Source organism: Crocodylus siamensis, chromosome 2 (genome assembly GCF_052110815.1).
Source record: "Crocodylus siamensis isolate JL-2025a chromosome 2, ASM5211081v1, whole genome shotgun sequence".
Classification (NCBI taxonomy): Eukaryota; Metazoa; Chordata; order Crocodylia; family Crocodylidae; genus Crocodylus; species Crocodylus siamensis.
This window is the reverse complement of record NC_143396.1, coordinates 19,096,270-19,121,340: the sequence shown is the minus strand read 5'-3', so window position 1 is coordinate 19,121,340 and position 25,071 is coordinate 19,096,270. Positions and strand designations below refer to the sequence as shown.

The following is a 25,071-nucleotide window of genomic DNA, read 5'->3' as shown; positions in this document are numbered from 1 at the left end:
ACAGGGTCAGGCTGGGAGGCAGCACAGATACAAGTTACAGAAGACTTCCTGTTTTGAAACATCTTCCTCTGACCCCTCATGCAATGAGGATTCAGATTTTTTCCCCACCGGATATTTTTGGAGCAGTTTGCAACCATGTATGCGTGTTTGGTCATGACTATAAACTACTTTCTGTGGCCAGATCAGGTGAAAATTATCACTTCTGTCTGGACCCTATAACACAGGGGTGGGTAATTATTTTGGTAAGAGGGCTGCTTACTGAGTTTTGGCAAGCCATTGAGGGCCACAGGACAGGCAGCAAGGGGCAGATAAGTATTGATTTTCTAATTTTTTTAGGGGCCCTGTGGGCCAGATAGAATGGCCTGTTGGGCCACATTTGGCCTGTGGGCCGCATTTTGCTCACCCCTGCTATAACACATCAGAGTCCTAGATGTTGGCCATTGTAAGCATACAATTGTAAGGACTGGCGTGTAGACAATCTTGCCTAGTAGGTAAGCCATGAGGAGAGGGCCAGAGACAGGAGCTAGAGTCCAAGGTATCCAAACCGAGGGGGAATCCTAGGAGCAGAGTCCAAGTTAGAGACTGAGTCAGGGTCCTAGGATCAGAGACCAAGTTACCAAATCCAAGGGGGAAATCCAGGGCTGCAGGCCAGATCAGGGTTCTGGCATCAGAGACTGAGTTACCAAAGCCAAGTGGCATTTCCAAAAGCAGAGTCAAGCAAGGTCAGAAATCAGAGTGCTGAGAGCTCAGGACCCAGGGAGGCTTACCACAGAAGACCAACGAATCTCTGCCAGGTTTAGCCAGATGAGCAGTTAGTCAGGGCTAGGCTACCTGGTTAGAGCCCCTGACAGGAACTGACAACCATTCTGTGGCACTAAGTGTCATTGTGCTCTAGCAGTTTTCCCACATCCCACAGTTGATGGGTGTTCATCATTAAAGGCACATCTACCCACCTGCCCATCCACCAACCTCACAATGGATACTGGGGGCAGAGGGTATGCCAAATGTATGGCGTGGCTTTCTAGGGAAAGCTGAAACCTGAATCCACCTCCCTGGGAACAGAGAAGCAGGGGCTAGGCAGACCCCATTCACAGCCACTTGCCATCTTCCTCCCCTGCTAGTATATAATCCTGGGGAAACTCCAGGCCTTTGCCACTGTTAGGGAATGCCCCACTCCAACCCCCTCATGGCAGTTCAGCAGCATGGCAATGCCTGAAAATAACCGTTCTTCTTGGAAGCCTTGGCAGTGTAAGGATGCACTGAATCATGACAATTGAGAACTTGTTCCCAATCAGTGATGCTCTTGGAACAGTTCAATTGTTGTGTGTGCCAGACTTTCTGTTTCCACTCTAGCAACGACTCCCTTCCCTTGTTCTCCAGCCCCGTGTATTGCAGCATTAGAGTGACATTGATTTCTTTGTACCCCTGCAACACCTGTGAGTCCAGGGGCCTCTTCAAATCATCTGCAATTTAGACAGGCCACATTTGTGATGTACAAAATGTATAGGACTGTTGCACAGCATAGAAAATATTTTCACAGCTAGATGGCAACAAAAGAATTCTGTTGGCTTTTCTTTGGTAGAGAATGCTACTGCTCTGTGAGTGTTAGGAGCACCTGCCTCCACTTAATGTCAGACAGATTCTAATTCAATTTAAATATCTGCAAGTGCAGTAACAAAACACCTCATAACTGGTACGAATTTAAGATAGAAATGCATTATATTTTCCTATTGATGCAGTTTTTAATTCAGATTTATATCCACCTTGGCATTGTGCCTAGATTCAATCATATGACATGAAGAACCTTTTCCGGAGACAGCATAGACGCTATGTTATCTTTCAGGTAGACTAACAGCAATCTAAATGCATCTGGAGGCTACTTTCTATGGAGGTTAAGGAATATTATTTTCTTTTTCCACTGTTTTGAGATGGAGGGAATTCACCTCTAGGAACACAGAACTGGAAGGGACCTCCTCAGAAGGTCAGACTCTAGTCTCTACTACTACCACAGGTCACCATGTCATATAATCCCTCTGAAAGGCTTGAGTGGTAGGTCTATTGCTCCATATAACAGGTTGAACTAGAGCATAAGTCAACATTGACACTCCCCACCCCTTTTACAGATGGAAAGTGAGATAGAAAGCCTGACTATACTCAAAAATATGTTGTATTTGACAATACACAGGAACTCAGACTTAGTTCTCTCATTCTCGCCCTCCACAACTAGTGTTGACTTTGCTTGTCCTGCTGGTAGGGATGATGGCACTGTTGTATAGAAATATGTCACAAACTAGAGCTGATCTCACCCTGTGAGATGTTAGAGGTTCAAATAAATATTCTATGAGTTTCTTTTACCCATTTTTAGTCTTCATTTCAGGAAATTAACATGGCAAACAAGTGGCTCAGTCTGTAACTGTTTCAGATGCACGCAAAATCTACAGTGGTCTCACCAATTTATTCATCCCCATGTCACAGAAATCTCAATGTAAGTAATTCCATTTCTTACAACTGCTGGTTCTAAAAGGAAAAACATTCCAGCATAGATTGAAATGACAATTTTACTTGATAAAAATTCTAAATTCTGCTTCAGTTTTGCTTGTGCACATCAGAATTTGACTCCAGAGCGTGTTCAGGTGTGACAAGGGCAAAACTGGCCCTTGGCAGATGCAGTGGGAATGGTTTCCATCACCACCAGGGCTGCAGTTGTTCCAGAATCATTGGTTTTTACTTAGGATCGCAATATACAAGAAGTCGCTCCAATTTTTGCTGCCTCACATGTAGCCATTTTCTGAGCTGCTTCTCTGGATGCTAGGCCATGCTGAAGCATTTTGAACTGTTGTTCCCGACTCTTTTCCAGCACTTTCCAGTGGTTCTCTTGCAGAAAGCCCTGAAGAAGGGAAAGACAAAGTATCGTAGCTCAGCTGAGAGTGACACTAACAACATTACTTCAATACAACTATCTAGAGGGCTTGCAGGTACAAATTCTACTTGGTATCACAATTGGCTTAAGCACAGTAACTTCAAATGAGTTGTGATGAACAGGGATCTAGGTTTTCTCTTTCTTATAGGAAAATGGAAAAAACCCACAGATTTCCCCTTTTACCTGAGGAAAATGTGGATTTTTCATTTTAACGGAGAAACACATGGATTGTGCACTTCTGCAAAGAGCTCTCTGGAGGCTGGCAGAGTTCCAGCCTGCAAGGGGCTGGGGGAGCAGGAGGAGGGCGGTCAGGCAGGAGGTGCCACGTGAATGTATATGCACATAGCTGCCAGGCAGCCTGGAGAGCAAGGTTCAAAATATGAGTGGGGCTCAGGGGGGGTTGAGCCCTGCCATAAGAAATGAGAGCACCCCATAAGTCTGCCATAAGAGACAAGAGTCCTCCCCATAAGAAATGAGAGGCCCTGGCCCACCCATGCCTTTCTAAGCAGCCTGAGTGATGGTGGCAGCTCCTTCCAGGTTCCGGCTGCCACTGACGCAGACCCCACTAAGAGTGGAAGTGTAATACGAACCCTGCTGGGGCCTTAGCAGTCCAGCAGGAGGGACCTAGCGCAGCAGGGCAGAGCAGGGCCAGGCAGAGAAGCTCCTTGCTTTCTGTGATTAAAGGGGACAGGGGGTGCAGCTCTAATTTTTCTATGATAAAAACCCCCAAATCAAATACCAAAGTATATGGTATTCAGAATTTATTTTATTATTGTGATTGAGGCACTGGTAGGCTTTCAATTTGCTTTAAAATTGTAAATATATCAACATTGTGTTCAACTGATACCTATATATAGTGGCGTTTCACTTTAATTACAGATTTGGGGGAGGTGTTTTCAGAGAATCTGTGATTTTTTTATCAGAGAACTTGTGATTTTTTTTTATCAGGGAAAACTGGGATTCCTGGTGATGAAGAGAACCAAATCTGGGTGGGTTGACCAACTTGATTCATCTGAATCAAACAGATACATTTTTCTACAAAAATATTAGGTCACAGCAAAACTAAACAACATCTGTATTGTTGTGCAGTCTTGCCTCCACCTGATATTCTCCCTCTGTCACCAGTTTATTCTTTTCACAACACATCAACACTCAGCTACATAAGTCCCCTGTATCAAATTCTACAGGCATGCTGAGTCAACAACCAGATTCACAAAAGCAGCACTCTGGAAAAGCTCAGCACACAGAGACAAAGCAACTTCACATCTAAATGATGCCAAAAATTCTAGAATAACTTCTCTCCTGTTTACAGTGCATTTGTCTTTGTAGCCAGTTTTCTAAGTTGTAAATGTAATTCTATTTTGCATGAATTTAACGGTGAGTGTATGTGGTTGAGTGTATATCATCCCTTGCATTCAAAGGGATTATATAGAGTAAGCAAAGCCAAAATGTTAGCTTTGGGTTTTAAGACAGGGAGGGGATCTCATTCTTTCTTACATTCAGGGATCAAGCAATACAATATAAGAAAGGAAAGATGACGTATAGACATCTAAGCCCAAGAGAGGGCTTAGAACTATGGGGCTGGAAGAGATCTCAAGAGTGATCTAGTCCAATCCCTTGCACCTACAAGGGTTTTGCTCTTCTTAAACCATATCTATCTGGCCTCTTTCTGAAACCCTCATAGGAAGGAGATTCCATAACTTTTCATGGTAGTTTCAGCACCCTGTTCTGATCATGAGGCAATTTTTCTAGGACAGTGGTCACCAAGCAGTTGGTTTCAATCGACTGGTCTCCACGATTGGGAGCGGCAGGATGCATGTGGATAGGCTAAGCCATGTCCCCTGCTGCCCGGGTTGGGCTGGATGAGCGGGGTCAGAGCTCAGGCAGCTTGTCCAGGAGGCGGGGGACAGTGAGGGGGGTCAGAGCAGGTGAAGGGGGGACATGGTAGATTCTGGGGTGCCAAAAAGTGGTCTTCACCATCAAAATTTTAGAGGGCACTGTTTTAGGGCCTCGATCTAAATCTGGTTTTCTATAGTTTAAACTCCATAGCTTTTGTCTGGCCAAAGAAGAACATTGTTTTTCCATCTCTTTTATGGCAATCTTTCAAATATTTGAAAACCTGCTATCATGCTCCCCACCTTAATATGCTTTTCTTGGAACTAAACACACTCAGTGTAATGAGTCAGTATTCCTGCTGATGTGATGAACTGTCCTTTATTGCCTGGTGTGCTGGCAGGAACCTGATGCTGCACCAAATGGCCTTAAAACCAGCAGGGCACACCTTGATGAGTTGTCTGCACAAGTCTCCTGGTGAGCATGTAGACTACCTTGACTCTGGTATGTAGCTTGATACTTGTGTCTGCTCAACTATGACTCTTAGTTCCTAACTCTGGTGTCACCTGTGGCTTCCTAGTTCTGGCTCCCTCTTCCTGACCACATCTTTAGTAATTTGACTCTGGCTTGACCAGTGGATCTAGACCATGGCCGTGAATCTCTCCTGACCCTTGGTTCCGGACTTAAATTCCTAAGTCCAGGCCTAACCACGAGGCATGACTGCCCATGACCTTGTTGTCACACCTAGTTCCTTTAGCCTTTCCTTGTATCGCTTACCTTCCAATCATTGTCATACTCATTGCTCTCCTATGATATATCTCCAATTTCTTTACATCCTTCTAACAAAGTACTGCCCAAAACTGGGCAGAACACTTCAATAGAGGCCTAACCAGCACTGAGCAGAATTGTAGTATCTCCTCCCGTGTCTTGCAGATGCTGCTTCTGTGAATCCAACTCAAAACTACATTTGTCTTTCTTGTGACAACATCACATTGCTGGTTCAATTGTTATCTATTGCAACCCCAAGACCTTTCCTGGCAGGGTTCCCGCCAAGTTGTTTATCCTCCATTCTGGATTTGGGCTTTTTTTCTGCCCTGTGCAGTACCTTACATTCATCTTTGGATTTCACATTATTTATTGCTCCCTTTTTCAGATGCTTTTGAATTTTAATTCAGACCCTCTAGTATGTTGTCAGTGCCTCCCACTTTTGTGTCACCTGTAAGCTTGGTGATTCTACTCTCTGCCCCATGCAACTCAACTAGACTAAATGCTACGCAAATCAGGTCTGATTTGGTTTAGACACGGTAACATAATGAAATAGCCTTTGACCAATACAGAATAGTATCCATACTCAGGAAAGGCATGGGAGTCTGCTGTAATGAACTAGGTCATAGGTGGTCTTGCCTAGTGGTTAGGGAAGGTAGGAGCCAGGCATGTAGTCTAAAACATGGACTGATTTAGGAGCCAAGTTACCACATCCAAGGGAAAATCCACAAACTCGAGTCCAAGAACAGAACCAAGCAGGGTCAGGAACCAGAAAGTCAGAGAGCCTTACTGAAGCTGACCTTAACCAGAACTATTTCGGCTGCCTGGAGTCTGTTACTACAGCTGGAACTAAATGGAGAAGTGGCTCTCCCAGCAGCCAGTCAGAAAGCTCAGGCCATGGCCAGCTAGAGTCATTAGCTGGGTTAGGGTTGCCAGCCAAACCCCCAGGCAGATACGGCCCATTAGGCTGCCTTAGGGACCCTAACAACTGCAAGTACTTTCTTGAATTAAGATTTAAATAATTTCTCTGCTGATTGGGGGTGGACTTAAGCATGGACCTACAATAAAACATATGATAAACTACTGTGCTCTTTGTGGCCTTGAAGGGGATTATAAAGCTGTAGACACATCCTCAGAAAGGTTTACCATTATTACACTATTTAAAGTTGAAAATACAGCTTTCCCCAAGGCAAGGAATTGAGTCCTACCAAGGGTCCATACAAAATAGCTCTATAGTTGTTATTTCAACAGATTGGCTGATTTAACCCTAAAGTAACACTTTGCTAATGTAGCTTCAAAATAGTAAGCCCATCATGACTGCTTATTGTAATAATTATTTGCTTACTTTTTGTGGTTCCCAGGGCCTCACTGCACTAGTTTTCAGGGGTGTAACCTTTAAGAGTTCAGCCTGCTTTTTACGCTCCATAGTTTTTTCTGTAATCTTTTTCTGCAGATTTAAAACACGCTCATCTTTCACAGGTCCTTCACTGAACTGCGACTTAATTTTCTTTTCTTCTTGCCTGCAAGGTCAAAAATGAAAGGAAAAAGGGAGACAAAGCCATATGGATAATATTGACGCAATAAATCCAATGCTGAATATTTGGAATAAAAATATTTTACTTTATAAACCATTCATTAGCTTTTTTACCTCTGGGGACCAGCTAAATTCAATTTAGTTCTAAATGATAAATGGAAATGACTAGTTTGAGTCATGTCTGCAGTTTGGAAAAATATCTCTGCTTGCTAGATAGCAGAACTAGTATATCTAGGGCACTGCAAGCCAGGCCTGGTATTGTTTAGGCAAAATGGGTCTAGCTCCTGTCTCAGTAGTGTAGCCATTATCTAGACAGTGCGATCGGTTTTTCATTAAACTTCACCCCAACGGGTTTTTTTTTCAGCTAAAGTATATTCCTTTTCATATACTCTCAGTAGGTCAAATTCAGAGTAGTCACTAGTGGTGAATAGTGTGAAGTGGGGAGTGAGTTTAGGTGAGCATAAACTGATAGAAAAGTGCAGCAATAATATTAACAAACAAGTGCAACAAAAACTAAGGTAACTTGTACTTTGCTGCTAGTCTTCTACCCTTTTGGAGAGCAAATTTTACCAGTTTATGCTTGCTGACATCCAACAACCTCAATTGACTAATGGCCCTTGTCACATAGGTTATACCAACTTACATTTACACTTACTTATACTAACTTACTGATATGCATCTTGCACTTCTATTTATATTGTCTCTGAATTGTAGCGAGTATTATTAACTCATATTATTAAGCACTGCAATCATTTTATAAAAAAAACTATGCCTCTCAGGCCATGTTCAGACATAAAGTGAGTGGATGCAGCTCTGCTGAAGCCAAAGGTACTGATTACAGCAGGTTTAAGATATAGCTTCTCTCAGCTGACAGGGCTAATAGGACATTTTCTAGTTCAGTCCTGAGTTTTGTAGAAGGCCATTTTGGATTTATGTGATACAGTATTTCTCCATAATTGGTTTTACTGAAAATTTTAACAAGATTCTTATTGATTTCTCTAGGTAGTGTGTTGCTTGGGGCATTGCTGGGCTGATATGAATTGTCTCTATTACTAAGACAGTTGCAGGCTACATTTCCAAGGGCCACTCCTTGGAATTGTTTATTATGACAGAAACCTCCCTCCCGTGGGTCTAAGTCCTCAATCTTTTAGCATAACTCAGACTACCCTGAGGGTAGGCATCATTGTCAAACAAAGAAGCAAGGTTTTTTGGTGATATCTTTTATTGAACCAACTGTATAGCTGGGGAGACATTAGATAAGCTTTTAGCAAAATGATTTGGGCATAAAGTGCCCTTTTTCAGGTGTGCTTGCCTAACATCTCTCCCAACTGCACAGGTTGCCCAATAAAAAATGTCACCAAAATAACTTTGCTCCTCACATATTTTCTGGACCATCATGACTACAACAACAGTCTTACTAAAACAACAGTCCTTCTTAGGGCTGTTTTTGCTCCAAGTGCTGAAGTCACAGAGTCACTCAGAAGATCTGTTAGGGTTTTGGGCACTCCTCTTTCCTGGAGAGGATATTTCTGGTCCATTCTGGCCCTTGTAGATCTTGAGTCGTTCCAAGGGCAGGAAACTCTTGTATAGCCCATCCTCTTCACAGAAAGCATTACTAGAATCCTGGACTTCAGTCTCAGCAATACCCAAAAGCCAAATTAAGAGGTACGTTTCATAGTTTCTAGGGTCGGAAGGGACCTGAGTAGATCATCTAGTCCGACCCCCTGCGAAGTGTTCATCTAACCTCCTCTTAAAGACCACCAGGGTAGGAGCCAGCACCACTTCTCTTGGAAGCTGGTTCCAGACCCTAGCCGCCCTGACCGTGAAGTAGCGCCTTCTGATATCTAGCCTGAATCTACCCTCTGCCAGCTTGTGACCGTTATTCCTGATCACTCCTGGTAGTGCTTGAGGGAACAGGGACTTCCCCAGTGCCTGCTGGTCCCCTCTGACTAGTTTGTAACAGGCCACTAGATCCCCCCTCAGCCTTCTCTTGTGGAGGCTGAACAGGTTCAGGTCCCGTAGCCTCTCCTCGTAGGGCCTGCCCTGCTGCCCCCTAATCATACGAGTGGCCCTCCTCTGGACCCTCTCCATGTTGTCCACATCCCTCCTGAAGTGCGGTGCCCAGAACTGGACACAGTACTCCAGCTGCGGCCTGACCAGTGCTGCATAGAGGGGGAGGATCACCTCCTTGGACCTGCTCGAGATGCATCTGTGGATGCATGACAAGGTGCGGTTGGCCTTCCTGACTGCATCCCCACACTGCCGGCCCATGTTCATCTTGGAGTCAACGATGACTCCCAGATCCTTTTCCGCCTCTGTACTGACAAGAAGGGAGTTCCTCAACCTGTAGGTATGGTGCCGGTTGTTCCTCCCCAGGTGCATCACTTTGCACTTGTCGGTGTTGAATCCCATCCTTTTCTCATCCGCCCACCCTTGTAACCTGTCTAGGTCTGTATCCAAATGATGTATACAAATTCTGAAATTGGATCTTAATCCCTAAATAAACATAATTGTTTAGACTTTCAGTGCAGGCAGAAGTGCAGCTCCCAGCTGTAACTCCCAGAAGGATTTTTGGAAAGCGTTCTGAGTTACAACGTTACCCCAGACCAAACACAAGTTCACTGTCAGTTCCAGAGGAGAGGAGAACCTAGTTGCAGCCAGCAAGAACGGCCAGGGCTCTCGGCCAGTGCTTGCTGTTTTCTGAATGGGAGGGGGGAAGGCAGAGGAGGGAGCTCATTCTTGGGGCTCTCCAGCTGGTGCTGAAGGGTGGGGTGGGTGAATTGGAGCTCCCCCCACCTTGGGGTGGGGGCTGCAATACACCCGCCCACCCTACAGGGGGTGCCGAAAACCCCCCAGACTGAACTCCCTCTGCTCCCTTTCCCCCCTCCTGTTCTGAAAACAGTGACAGGCTGGGAGCTCAGCAGACACAAGTTACAAAAGACACTACATTTTGTAACATATTTATCTGATATCTCATGCAATGAGGGGCTCAGATTTTCACCCAATCCACAATTTTTTAAGCTGTTTGCAGCCATGCAGTTGTGTTTGGTCACAGCTATAAACTGCTTTCTGTGGCCAGATCAGGCGAAAATTGTCACTACTGTCTGCACCTTAGGTTTCCAAATTCTTAACTGCCTTCCTTTCCCTAACTTGTTAAATTCCTTACTTCATACAATGCTACATGGTTTAGGATAATGCTTTCCTTTCCCAGCCCTAAAAAGCTTTTAACATGTTACAATGAGTAATAATAATATTATTCTGCGGCTCTAAAAATTATGCCCTAACATGTAACCTGAGAACCCACCTGCCTTATGTTTGTTTGCATAGTAATGAGGCATTGTATTATTTAGAGATGTCAAGTGAGAACATAATAATGAGATTTCCTGTAAATATTTGATGATCAAACTTAGAGAACAACAAAATCTTTTATAAATGCAAAGAAGGATTCTTGTAAACACAGATATTGGAGTAGCAACCAAAGGTAGAACATTATGGAGTAGCAGTATCCAAGTAAAAAATAACTGCCCATTACAAATCTACTATTATCTCCCAACTCACTATCTCCTTCGTCCCCAAAAGAAGCCAGCTCCCTGAAATCTGAAATGCCATTCCTCATCACAAGACAGACTATTTCTGGGACATTTGCAGGGAGGTGAATGGGGACCAAAAAAGAATGTCAAAGTTCTGGTGTTTTGAGACAAGTGGTATAGACCTACTGGGACTTGGAGGAGAAAGCTCATGTGCTGTTGGTTAGCCTACACAGCAATTCTCCAGATGAGCTGAGCTGACACCAGCCTGGAATGGGACCCCAGAAAAATTCTCTGAGTAATTCAAAGGAAGAAGCTATGGTAACTCCATCCAGTTTATGAAACTATATATAAAGGCTATATTCTGTTTTGATTTGGACGCAGGGCAGCCGGCTCTCCCTTCCTTATTTCATACTATGAACTTCATTGCATCATCAGCTCAAGGAACTGAAAGCTTTAAGGTGCTTTGCTTTTGCACAGGTTTCTAAAATACTAAGCATTCAGTCTGTGAGATGTTCTTCACACCCCTTTTTGGTCCCAAACACAAGTCTTGTGTTATCTGGAGGATAGGGGGTGGGGGAAATGACCTATCAGTTTGGAAAGTGTTTTTCTAACATTGGTTTTTATAAAGTTTTTCTCAATTCTGGGGCTCATCACATATTGGAAACAGCCTGACAAAGTCCAGTTTTGTTTTGATTTGATGGCCTTGCAGAAAACTACTTTTAAGTACCAGTATTTATACAGGATACAGGTGGGATTCTTAACTGGAAGTTAACAGATGAATGCTAGCTTGTGGTAGGATAGATATAATCCACACTAAGGTAGGCAGGAAAGGGATTAACTAGGGGTTCACTAAAGCAGAAATGCAAAGAAAAGACACAGGAAACCTTTCTCCTCTGGGCTTCTAACTGCAACTTGTTCTGATGCCACTGGCCGTGTCCACACCTTGTGCCGCCACTAGTTGTTCTGGGGGAATGCCTGTGCCATGTGCCAGAGGGTGGGATAGGGAAGGACTGGGCGAGCACTGGGCTGGCCCCAGCAGCCTTACCCAGGGTCCTGGGGGCCACCCTGTGGTGTTCTCTTGCAGTGTGGAGAACAACTGAATGTGCGGTATGCGCATGGCCACGCTTGTCTGGACGTGGCCATTGTGTACATTCATCAGAGTGCAGAATTTGTTTCACTGTTGCTACATATGGAGCACATACTTTTGTTCAATTATGACTAACACAGACACATCTGTATAGAGCTGGCATGGGCAAAATACAGCCCGAGGGCCAGATCCAGCCTGCCAACAGATTCAATCTGGCCCATGGGTGGACAGATGCTAACTCATCGGGTCTGGTCTGCGGGTGGCTGGCAGCTCCACCCAACAGCATCAGCCCTTGATGTGGTGGCAGAGGCGACACAAGCAAGGTGCAGGGCCTTGGGCAAATCAGTCTGAGCGGGGCTCTGCCCCCAGATGTGAGGAAGCTGGTGGCAGATTTGGCAGTGGGGTGCCGAGTGGCTGGACATGAAGCTGGTGACAGCATGGAGTCACCATGCCGCTCTGCCCAGCTCCATGGTCCCCCCAAAGTGAGGAGCCTGAGGTGGTCACCCTGATTCGCACCTCCCCCCCATGGAAGGCCCTGTGTGGAGGCATCAACCAGCGAACTAGTAGGCAGGGCTTCTGCCACAGCAGCTAGGCATCGTCAGCTGTGAACACCACTGGCAAGTTTAGTTCAGATGCGGAACCTGCCAGTGGTGTCCAGAGCTGATGCCGTCACCCTCTCAGTGTGGTGGAAGCTCCCAGCTGGAGTCCTAACCTGGAGCCTGCCGGCGGTGTCACCTGTGGACCCAGACAGGAGCTTCTGTTGTGCCAGGTGGGCATCAGTATCAGCTCTGGACACTGCCAGCAGGTTCTGCATCAAGGCTCTGGGACCTGCTGGCTGCCCCCACAGCTGACACCACCGCATGCCTGGCACAGCAGAAGTTCCTGCCTGGATCCACAGTGGAGTATCAGGGCTTCTGGCAAACTACAGCTCCAGCCAGGTTCTGGAAGGAGAACAAGGGGGAGAGAGGAGAGGTGGAAGAGAGAGAGATGGATATAGCCCTCAACAGGTCCCCAAAACACATTAAGTGGTCCTCCAGCTGAAATAATTGCTACCCCTGGTATAGAGTGAAAATGGCCTGGGATACCATATTCAACTATTTTCAGATGAAATGGGCTTTGTTTTAAAAATAAAAAGGTTGGTTTTCTATTTACCAGTGCTACAAATTCACCATGGAAACTGAAAATCAAGCTGGCTTCCTTCTTATAGTTTCATAGATGTAGGGTTGGAAGGGACCTATTAAATCATTGAGTCTGACCCCCCCTGTCCTGGGCAGGAATGAGTGCTGAGGTCAGATGAGCCCAGCCAGGTATCTGTCCAATCTCCTTCTATTACCTCCAAGGAAGGGGACAGCACCACCTCCCTCGGAAGCTTATTCCATATTTTGGCAACTCTTACTGTAAAGAATTTTTTCCTGATGTCCAATCTGAATTTGCTCTCTTTCAGTTTGTGGCTATTATTTCTAGTTTCCCCAACAGGCATCCTGGTAAACATTGTATTCCCTATTTCTTGCTGCCCCCCATGATGAGTTTGTAGGCAGCCACAAGATCACCTCTCAGCCTCCTCTTATGGAGGCTGAAGAGGTTCAGGTCTCCCAATCAGTTCACACAGGGTTTTTTCTGTAGGCCTTTAACAAAACAAGCAGCCCTCCTCTGAACCCTTTCCAGGCCATCCAAATCCCTCCTGAAGTGCGGTGCCCAAAACTGGACGCAGTACTTTAGCTGTGGCCTGACCAATGCCGCATAGAGGGGAAGTATCACCTCCCTAGACCTGTTTGTGATGCACCTACTTATGCAGGAAAGGGTTTAGCTTTACTTATTACGCCATCATCACACTAGTGATGCATCACTTAAACCAGGGGTGCTCAACATCTGGCCTGTGGTATCATGTCATCCAGTCCCTGAGGCTCCACATAGTTCTGGAAATTTGGCATCGAGGGAGAAATGCTACTGTTCCCCTCCTGTCAAATCCCAGCCCCTAGGAAACCCTGGGCCCTGCACACTGGATCCAGCACCAGATCCCAGCATGCAGGACCAGGTGGGGGTGATGCTAGCCCCCAGGGCCCAATCCCAGTGTGAGGCCAGGATAGGGTGGTGCTGGGCCCACAGTGGTGCTGGGCCTGGTTACCTAAGGTAGTAGCTAATAAGAAACCACTCAGGATTAAAGCTGTCCTAGGGAGGTGAGAAGGGAAGAGAGCCTAGGGAGGGTTCTGCAGCCCCTGTTGGGTTCATTATTAAACTACAAAAGATGAAAGAACTGGGCCTGGAAACCAAAAAAAATATCTTCCAAGTCTTTAGGCTCACTAGTTCTGCTCTGTGGCTTTTACTTTATTTAAACTGTTGATTTAATTGAACCAAATGGACTCATGTTTTCAAAGGGTGTCCAATTTTGCATCTAAAAAGCAAATACGTAATTGCATATATTCTATTTACAAACACAACTGGTTAATTTTACAGAGCTGCAGTTGTAAGAGTTCTTGTTTTAAAACCCAGGCAATAATCACTGGATCTATTCTTTAATATTTGGGCACTTTTTCCTATTTAAGGTCATAAATGGCACTTCGGCATATCTAGACACCAAAGAAGCAATTTGACTTCTCTAGCATATAATTAAATGCATACATTGAAAATGTACTTTTTGTATTTTTTAAGCAAATGCTAATATAACACAAAATATACAAGGAAACATTCATAGTTGGGACTGTTGTAGATTACAAGAAGAATAGACTGTCTTCTTGGATTTGCTAGTCAATTTTCTCTCAAAGATCTGGTGCAGTTCAAGACTCTGCATTTCATAGACCTTGACTTTTTCTGCCCTTTACCAAATTATTTCTCTTACTTATTTTGGCTCGGAAATGAATGTATGAACTGTTAGCACCTGTGATTTTAATCTGAAGCCAGGGGGTCAATGCTTTTGACATTTAAGTATGCCATATTATTGTGCTGACTGACACCATGTAATGTTACATAAAAGATCAAATACTGGTTCCCTGTTAAATTATTAATTAAATACACGCTGAGTCTTCACTGCAAAAAGTTACTGTTATTCATAACAGCATTTTCTCAGTCTGAAATAAGCATTTTGGATCTGTATAATCAAAGTTCATTGTTGATAGATTTCCTTCTTCTTTTCAATCTGCAGGATTGATGCTGGATGGCAGGAAGTCAAAAGCTAGATTCTCCATACTACAAATGCACACACTGAAAAGAAATGTTGACAAACATCACCACAGTGTTGTGAAAGATCAAAATATTCTCCCTTATGTGGTTATTTATCCAGCTTTTTAAATTATTCTTAGCATGGTCTTTAACAAAAACAGCTCATTAGGTACCCAGAAAGAAGACATTTCTGCAAAGAAAGTTTCCTGGTGGACCAACAAGGTCATAACGATGGCTATGTAACATCCTTTTACATTGCTATGTCATTTGTACAATCTGAGACATGGCAAAATTGGACAAGGCAAGGTGGTTGCATCATCTCATATTTGTGGGAACCTTGTCCTCCCTTGAGATTATAGAAACATCTCTGAGGAAACCTTGTGACATTACCTCCAGCAGGAAATCGTTTGCAAAGTAAAAAGGAACAAAAACAACTACAACTCCTTTGTTTCCAGATATTGCTCTGAAGTAGCTGGAGGTGAAAGAGGATGGTGGATATTTGTATGATAATAAGTACATTAAGCAGTTGTCTTGCTTTGCTTTAGAAATCTCAGTTGCAGCACTGCCTAAACAAGCCTATTTGCTACACAGTGGCTTGGGGGCTGACTAAACAAGAAGTCTGTTAAGCTGGCACCAGCTAAAATACCCAGACTGCAGCTTAATTCATAGTTACCTTCAAACCATTTTACAGCACTCTGGCAGTATAGACATGTACATTTGGTGGAAACTATGACCTGAGGGTATCCTCACAAAGGGCTTCCCTGATGCATGCAGTTTCATGACAGGGATCCTGGTTTTCTCTGTTTAAAAATCACAAATTCTCAGATTAAAACCCCATGAGTTCTTTGTTTTAAAACCCCCGAAATCTGCATTCTTCTGTGATTAAAATGAAATAGTTTCATAGTTGGTAGGGTTGGAAGGGACCTGAACAGATCATCAAGTCCGACCCCCTGCCATGGGCAGGAAAGAGTACTGGGGTCAAACGACCCCAGCAAGGTGTTCATCTAGCCTCCTCTTAAAGACGCCCAGGGTAGGAACCTGCACCACTTCCCTTGGAAGTTGGTTCCAGATCCTAGCTGCCCTGACCGTGAAATAGTGCCTCTTGATGTCTAGCCTGAATCTACCCTCTGCCAGCTTGTGACCGTTATTCCTTGTTACTCCCAGCAGTGCTCCGGGGAACAGGGACTCTCCCTTGGCCAGTTTATACACGGCCACCAGATCCCCTCTCAGTCTTCTCTTGTGGAGGCTGAATAGGTTCAGGTCCCATAGCCTCTCCTCGTAGGGCCTGCCCTGCTGCCCCCTGATCATGCAAGTGGCCTCCTCTGGTTCCTCTCCATGCTGTCCACATCCCTCCTGAAGTGCAGTGCCCAGAACTGGATGCAGTACTCTAGCTGCGGCCTGATCAATGTCATATAGAGGGGGAGGATCACCTCCTTGGACCTGCTCAAGATGCATCTGTGGATGCATGACAAGGTGCGGTTGGCCTTCCTGACTGCATCCCCACATTGGCGACCCATGTTCATTTTGGAGTCTATAATGACTCCAAGATCCTTTTCTGCCTCTGCACTGACGAGAAGGGAGTTCCCCAGCCTGTAGGTATGCTGCTGGTTCTCTCTCCCTTGGTGTAGCACCTTGCACTTGTCAGTATTGAATCCCATCTGATTCTCATCCGTCCACCCCTGTAACCTGTCCAGATCCAATTGCAGCCTGTCCCTCCCTTCTGGTGTGTCCACTTCTCCCGACATCTTAGTGTCATCCCCGAATTTGAACAAGGTGCTTTTCACCCCCTCGTCCAAGTCGCTGATGATGTTGAACAGTGCGGGCCCGAGGACCAAGCCCTGGGGGACCCCACTGCTCACATCCCCCCAGGTCAAAAATGACCCATCCACCACCACTCTCTGGGTGCGGCCCTCCAGCCAATTGGTGACCCATCTGACTGTGTAGGCATCGAGACCACAATCTCCTAATTTTTTAACAAGAATGGGGTGACAGACAGTGTTGAAGGCCTTCCTAAAGTCCGGAAAGACTACATCCACCGTGACACCTGTGTCCAAGGATTTTGTGACCTGGTCGTAGAAGGCCACCAGGTTGGTCTGACAGGACCTGCCTCTAATGAACCCGTGTTGGTTGCCCCTAAGCATACACTCCCCTGCTTGCCCCTCGCAGATGTGCACCTGAATAATTTTCTCAAAGAGCTTCCCCAGGACTGAGGTAAGACTAACAGGCCTATAATTTCCTGGGTCCTCCTTCCTCCCTTTTTTGAAAATGGGGACCACATTGGCCTTTTTCCAGTCCTCTGGCACCTTGCCAGAGCACCATGAGTGCTCGTAAAGCCGTGCCGGGGTCCCGCAATGACCTCCGCCAATTCCCTCAGCACTCTGGTGGAGATCGTCAGGACCTGCTGATCTGAACACATCTAGTCCCACCAGAAGTTCCCTGACTAGGTCCTCACTGACCTTGGGGCTGGCTGCGCCTCCCCTGGGACCATCAGGGATCCCAGTGGGGAGGATGACCTAGTCCTTGCTCAGAAAAAATGGAGGATAAGAAATTGCTAAATAGGTTAGCTTTGTTGTCCGGTGAGACCACCAGATTTCCTAGCATGTCCTGCAGTGTCCCCACATTACCCGGAAGCTTCTTTTTACCCACTATGTATTTAAAAAAGGACTTCTTGATATCCTTGATACAGGTCACTATTCCCAGTTCTGTCTCTGCCTTGGCCTTCCTAACAGCCCCCCTACAATCCTGAGCAATGGAGGTATATCCCTGGTGATGGCCCCTCCCTTCCACTGGGTGTATATCTCCTTCTTAGCTTTGAGACGTTCCTGGATGCTTTTGGTGGGCCATGGGGGCTTTTGAGCACTCTTGCCCCCTTTGATCTGTGTTGGGATTGCCACCCTTTGGGCTTGGAGGATCATCTCCTTCAGAAACAACCACTCTTGGACTCCCAACTCCCAACCCCTCCGGGACCTGACTAATTTCCTTAGTTCAATAAAATCTGCCCTCCTGAAGTCCAGGGCTGCTGTCTTGCTGCAGGCCTTTGCCACCCTGTGCTGGCTGATGAATTCCAGCAGGCGATGATTGCTATTGCCCAGGTGGTCAAGTACCTGCAGTCCCCTCACCCGGTCATCGTTTGTGGCCAGGACCAGGTCTAACAAGGCATTTCCCCTGATGGGACTGTGCACCTCTTGGGTTAGATGGAGGTCCTGTAACATGGCTAGGAACCTACGCGATATATATGCTACTATATATATAGGCATCAGTTGAACAAAATGTTTTATTGATAAATTTACAATTTTAAAGCAATTTGGAAGCCTACCAGTACCTCAATCACTATAATAAAATAACTTCTAAACACCTGTATATTTTGGTGTTTGATTTTGGGTTTTCTGTCATGGAAAATCAGAGGTCCCCCTGCTCCCTCTACTCACCAGGACACAGGTCCAGCTGTAGCTGTCCCCCCACAACTCCTCTGCTTTGCGGTGCTGAGCAGCCCTGATATGCCAGTGCCCTGCCCATGGCATTGCCTCTTTCTCTCAAGCCACGGTGCCCAGCTCTGCCAGTGTCCTTCACACCTGAGCCACAGCCCCCTGACCCTGCCAGTGCCCCTCACTCAGGACCCACAGTCTCCAGTCCTGCCAGTTCCCCTCAATCCTGACCCACAGCTCCCTGGCCCTGCTAGTGGTCCTCACTCCCCACCCATAGCCCCATCCTCCCCAGCTCTGCCAGAGAGCTTGTAGGAGGTGATGGCTGCCACAGTCTGAGAGAAGCACAGAGCCCAGCTCCCTGTCCCTGTGAGCGGCACTGCTGGAGCACAGCCCATGGTGGGGTGACAGATGCAGGCTTCCTGCTGCAGGCCTGGGGCTCACCATCCTGCTGCCATCTTTTCAGGGCCTCCTCAGTCCAGTGGGTGGGTCCCAGCGTGGCAGGGCAGGGCGGGGTGGGGAGGCCCAGTGCCACTGTCAGGAGCCCTGCACTGCCATGGTGAAGCACTCCTTTCCCACAGCAGCTGCAGGGGGCACAACTCCACACCGCCATCCCTGCTGCTGGGACTCCCAGTAGTGGCACTGAGTCGCTCTGTCCTGCTCTGCCATGCCAGGTCCTGCCTGCTGGGCTGCAGAAGTCCCCAAGGGGAGAGCAGGAGGGAGGGGAGCCCTGAGCCCACAACTAACAGCTTGCATCTGCCCCTGCCCCTTGCACAAATCTGGGTGTCACTTGCCCCTCATACCTCTCCCCCAGGCTGTGTGCAGTGGTGGGGAACCAGCCCCCCCGCCACTGCCCTCCAGACAGGCCATCTGCAGTTCTGTCCTGCTCCCTGGCCAGGGCCTGTGGTCACACATTCCCATCCCAACTCTCAAGCTCCAAGCCCCATGCACCACCCCAGCTTGGCAGTTGGTTATGTAATGGATACCATGGTTTGTAGCCTGCTAAAGCTAAAACCCGATGATCCCAGCCCTGCCTAATTCTCTCCCTCCTTTCCTCACTATGGGGGCCTCAATTCCCCCCTACCCCAGGGTTACATGTGAGAAGCTGTGGGAGCTGCTCTCCACACTGCATGGCTACCACATGCATGTGTATGCAAGTACATGCACATGGTGCCCCCAGCCTGATTGCCCTCCTCCCACTCCCCCCAGCCCCTTGCAGGCTGGCAGTCTGCCATCCTGTAAGGGGAAACTTGCCTGCTCCCAGTTTTTTTCTCCTGTAAAGGAGAATATCTGCATTTTTCTCCTTAAAATGAGACAATCCGCTTTTTACCACGGTGAACAGAAAACCTGGATCCCTGCTCATGAGGCTCTATATGAACACTGCTCCCAAGTCCTAGTGTAAAATACATGAACTAGGGGCCTGCACTACAGTTAAACAAGGCATATAGAGGCCCTTGGGAAGCAGAATCTATCTTAGAATAGCTCCCAAGCTATTACACAAGTAGGTGGGCAGGCTCACAAAGAGCTCAAGAACAGAGGAGAGAAAAGGTAGCATCATGAGGTTTATGCCTTCCTGCCTGTGGCAGGGCACTGTGTGTGCCTAATGAGGGCAGCCATTTTAGGTTCAGGCTGCCCATATAAATAGGCCAGTTTAGCTGTAAGGAGTCAGGCAACAACACTGCCTGGACAGAGGGCTGCTGAGTTTCATTTGGTGGTAAGGGAGGAGCTGTAGGAGATGGTAAGGAGGTTCCTGGTCCTGGGTATGACCTAAAACTGCACCCTGGCAGGAGTGGGTGGCCTGGTGGGGTTCCCAGTGGTGCGGGAGCCCCCAGGAAATTCCAGGCCAGTTACCACCGGTGAAAGGCAGGTTGGGGCACCTTAACCCCTAGTCCCCACCACTGGGTGGGTTACCCCTTCATGTGCAAGGCCCAGGGGGTGGACCCCTAGAGAGAGTGAGGGGCTAAAGACTCAATACTGATCGAGAGAGTACCCTTGACTGGCCAGGACCAGACTGGTCAAAAGGGCCAGGGCCCACCGTGAGGGATGCCCAAGAGCTGAGGGCCGGGGTTCTGACTGGCCTGGAGGTGGGCCAGGGCTGGTAGCCAAAGGTCCTGGGGGGGCCACACCTGAGAGGGGAAAATGGCTTCAGGGAGCTACATAGCCTGTATGAAGGTGGATGAAGCCTCCTGATGAGAGGACTTAAGGTTGGGGTTAAGTCAGAAGGATTCTGGGGCCCAGCATGGGGCCGGTGATGACAGGAACACTTAGATGCCATCTGTGAGGTTTGGGCTGTGGTGTAGAGGAGGAATGGAGCTGCAGATAGCACCTCCTGGCATTGGAGCAAAAAAATGGGCAGCCTCCTGCTTAATTAACACCTTTTATTAATTAATTAACATCAAGGCGTGGTGGACGAGAAAGTGGGTGGTTAGCTCAAGAACAGGTGGGCGGGCCATACTGAGATCGGCCCTGAGCAGGCCCCCTGTTATACTGTCCTACGTTCAAGAATGGAATAAATAAGAATCACGCCTCAAGTGTACAAACAGGTAGACAGCCCATTAGGACTTCTTTGGTTTTGTGGGATGCAGTGGTGAGAACAGGCAAATATTCAGAAGGCTTTTTGTATGCTTAATTGCCTGGTAAGAACTGCATTGTTTGTCCAAGTCGCATAGCAGTACTGATTTCTAAACTGCAAAACTTTAGCAGTTAAAGCAGCGTCTGATGTATACACAGAGTTAATTCCTCCAGTGCTTTGCAAGCATTCAAAAAGTTGGTTTTGTTATGGATACCATGGTTTGTAGCCTGCTAAAGCTAAAGCTCGATGACCTGGTAATTTCTCAAATTTCATTTCCCATGTTGTTTAATATGATTCATAATATGCTTGCTTGATCTGCTGCTTTTGTGCTTGCACTTGAAAACAATATTACAAGTAACCTGTTTGGTTGGGGACCCAATTAAACTCTAAGTGACACTAACTAAAGATGCAATTGTTCAGCAAAGCTTAGCCATCATACTTTAGCTGATTAGTACTAGCTTTTAATATAATGTAATTTGAGACTATGAATGCCAGGTACATGTAATTTTGTGTTGTGCACAGCAGTCTCTCAAGAATTCCAGCTATGTGACTCATTCTTCAATCCCCATAATTATTAATTAATTCTCTAGACGTAATCCCCACCCTGTGTTGTGTTTCAGTACAACCTGAGCAATGAATTGCTTGCATTGACTAGAAAGATAATGCAGGATTTAGTCTCCGTAGAGTAGGATTAACACAAAACTAATGGTTTGTTTAGATCAAACAAAGCCGCAGGAAATTACCCATCATCTGCGAATGGGCTAGCAGAGTGGTGCTCAACTTTTTAGAAGGGCGGCAGGGTGCCTAAACCTGGCTGTACTACAGGCCACCACTTCTCAGGGAAGGGAAAGGAGGGATCAAGCAGGGGCAGAGGGATATGGCTGCTAATGTCAGAGGAAGAAGAGGGAGAGATGAGGGAGGGAGAGACGACACAAGAGCTAAACAAGACCAGCTCCAGCTTCTGGGTTGAGCACCACAGGACTAACATACAGGCTTACTGTGGTACTAGAAATAACATTGCAGGCTTGAACACTAACTGATAATGCTGCTAAATACATGCACCAGAATATTCAGGGCGTGCTTTGCAGACACTTCCCTGTTGTAAATGTTTCTGGATTGTGATTGTTGGGGACGATGGCTGGAAAAGTCCTGTACTGTTTAGTTTTCTAAATGCCTATTGAAACCTTAAATCTTCTTAGCTATAGAGCAAGGCAGTCTCCATCAAAGTAAAGGATGTTTTCTTACTATCCCTATGTACTGGAACAAAACTACTGCTTGCAAACAAGTGCTGAAGTTCATTTAGAGTCCACCATCTTTGGCATGGCTGTCTCTTGTCTTCTAAAAATACTTTCAACACAGCGGGGTAGAAAACTAGCAGAATTTATCTTTTATTTCAAGCATAGCACTGCCCACAGTATCAGCACTATTTTAAATCTAAACCAAGCCCAAATTCCATTTTAAAGACTGCTTCACTCAAGACACAGCAAAGCTTATCCAGCACAGTGAATAGTCCTTGAATAGACTGTAAAGACCCCTGCTCTTGATAGTATAGTATAGTGGTGCTCAAACTTTCCAGCACATGCACCGGATAAATGGAGTGCAGCTGGTCCACTGGTGGGATTCGGAGCACAGGGCCAGGTCTATGGGCCAGACCTGGTGCATGGACCAACCCTGTGTGCTGGATGCAGGACCAGGTTCTAGGTTTGGGGTTGTGCACTGGGTCTGGCCACAGATTGGCCCTGCATGCCACGTCTGGGGTCATGAACTGACCCTGTGTGGTGTGTTCGGGGCTATGCAGAAGGTCCAACTGCATACCGTGTCTGGGGTTGTGTGCTCAGTCTGATTCTGTGTGCCAGGTCCAGGGTCTTATGCTGGGTCTGACCCTGCACACTGGATCCAGCTATGGACAGGTCCCATTTACCAGGTCTGGGGCTGTAACCTAATCCAGCATGCTGGGGCCAGACACTGGATACAATCCTGTGTGCTGAGTCTGGACACAGGTGGACCTCCTCCCAGAGCTGCAGCAATTAACACTGCCACTGCTCCCCTGCCCCCAAATTTCTAGACTTGTGGTGAGCCCTGTGGGTCAGACAACTCTGCTTCATAGGCCGGATTTGGCCCATGGACCATACTTTGAGCACCACTGGTGCAGGAGATCTCACCAGCGAGTGTGGAGCTATATGGAAAGCATGGGGGCTGCCCACATGCTCCCTCACAAATCACTGTGTACCGCTGAGAGTTCTCGAGGAGAAGTAGCTCCAACTCTATTCCAGTTCCTTTATTCCTCATCAAAATCCCCTCTCCAGGCACTAGATGAGTGTCAATAGACTTGAACTATATTTACTGAGAGAGTAGCTTTTCTTTCTCCTTTGAGTATCAATAGCATAGATCGACACTCCTTGGAGATTAACTAGGAGTAACAAAACCAATTAGAGCTGGGATTGTATAGAACTAGTTCAATGAACATTGCAAGGCTGCTCGCTGGAACTTAGCATCAGAACTGGAAGCTAAATCAATACTATGAATTGAACACCACAAAACAGCCTTCTGTACCTCAGTTGGGCCTGAACTGAAAAAGTCTATAAGACCCTCAGCCATTGACACAGAAAAGTCTGCATGCAAAATGAATACAACCAATAACAAATAAATGCAAAAGCCAAAGCCAAAAGTCAATCAATGGTGAAAGTAGTGGCTATTAGGTATGGGCCAGGATGTACCATATTTTCTCGCATACCATGTGCCCCCAGATAAGATATGCACCTTGTTTTTGGAAGGCAGAATGTAGGGAAAAAAAGGTGTTTCCAGAGTCATTGTAGACTGTGTGACATGGAGTAAATCTCTCTCAAAACACAGAGGACGTGTCAAGATGAGTGCACATGTGCCTGTTGCAGTTCCTCAAAGCAGCTCGAGATGCTGCAAGAGGCATGCTAGGAACAAAACAATGTCCCTGCGCTGTGTATTTACAGCATGGGCTCTAAATTTGATACTGGGAAATCCTGGTATAAAAAAACCTCCAAAACACACCAGTGCCTGTGGGAGATCCTGGTCCCAGGAACACCTTGTGGGGTGTGATGGGCTGTGGGGAGAGGTGGAGGCAGCAGCAGGGTGAGAGAGAGATGGGGGTCAGGGGTGGGGGAGTGCTTTGGGTAGGAGAGGCTGTCACAACTGGGCTTAAAGCCCCCCTGCCCCACTAGAGCAGCCTATGCAGGGCAAGGCCAACCTGGAAGGGAAGGGGTTTGCCCAGCTCAGTCCCTAAGCCTCAGCTGAGGGCTTCCCAGGAACAGCATGGGGATGGCTGGGGAATGGGCCCAGGGAGCAGAACAGCAAGGCTGGCACTGCTCAGAGTCACAAAGCAGTGGGTGGAACAGCTTCAGCTGGACTTATGTCCTGGTGCTGGGATGGAGCTGTAGCCTGGAGGGAGCTAGTGGGCGCAGGCAGGGGCTTCAGGTCAGGAGTGAGAGGCACTGGTGGGGCTTTCTTAAAGGAAAGAAAGATTAATGTTAAATGTGCAACTGGAGATAAATTTATGTATATTTAAAATAGTCTCCAAATTCAACTAACCAGAAAAGCTCTTCTTTTCTGCATCATGTTTCAATGTCAAACAATACAATCACACTCTCCTTGGGGACACTTACCGGTGGACTGCGCCGAAAGGAGGAGGCGGGACTGAAGCAACGCGCTTATGGACTGAAGCGGCATGCTCATGGACCGTTACTCCTTAGAAGGAACAGGTGGCTCTGTTTCAGTGCCTGTACCACAGCTCAGGTGGCCGTATGGTCCCTGTCTGGGTCTGAAAGGTGTACAGCCCTGGGGCTGCAAGTCCAAGGGGCAGATGTTGTTGCAGGTGGCAGCAGGTCACAGCTAGGCAGCAGCCCCAACTGCCAGACTGCTGCAGTGGATAGAGGGTGTAGAGATCATGCTAGGTTAGGGCTGCTTCAGCTGGCACAAAGGGCTAGTATCCACAGGTATCAGCTGGCCAGGCCTCAGAAGCTCCCGAGGACAAGTAGCCCTGAGCTGCTCACCTAGGCAGCTTTTTATACTGATGGCAGCAGCACAGGTGCTGGCTCCAGCCTCTAGCTCCCCCAGCTGAAGATCTGGGGTGAGCTCGGCAGGGTCAGTTTGCCCCAAGTGGCACGACTTGCCCCACACCAAAGTGCATGTTCAGGCACATGTGTTGAGGCACAAATCTCCGGCACAAATTTGTGCAGCTGCTATTTGAGCATAAGCTACACATCCATATGTGGATGCACCC

General features: G+C 46.9%; 1 protein-coding gene across 1 annotated transcript in view; it reads right to left on the bottom strand.

Moving 5' to 3' along the window:
* Nucleotides 1-2,436: 2,436 nt before the first annotated feature.
* CFAP99 (cilia and flagella associated protein 99) overlaps nucleotides 2,437-25,071 on the bottom strand; it is a 102,970-nt gene continuing 80,335 nt past the window's right edge. The window contains exons 15-16 of the mRNA XM_090035436.1: nucleotides 6,864-7,038; nucleotides 2,437-2,887 (exon numbers count right to left, since the gene is read on the bottom strand). Of these exons, the coding sequence (XP_089891562.1) occupies nucleotides 2,729-2,887; nucleotides 6,864-7,038 (334 nt within the window). The 3' untranslated portion in view covers nucleotides 2,437-2,728. The remainder of the gene's footprint in view (nucleotides 2,888-6,863; nucleotides 7,039-25,071) is intronic.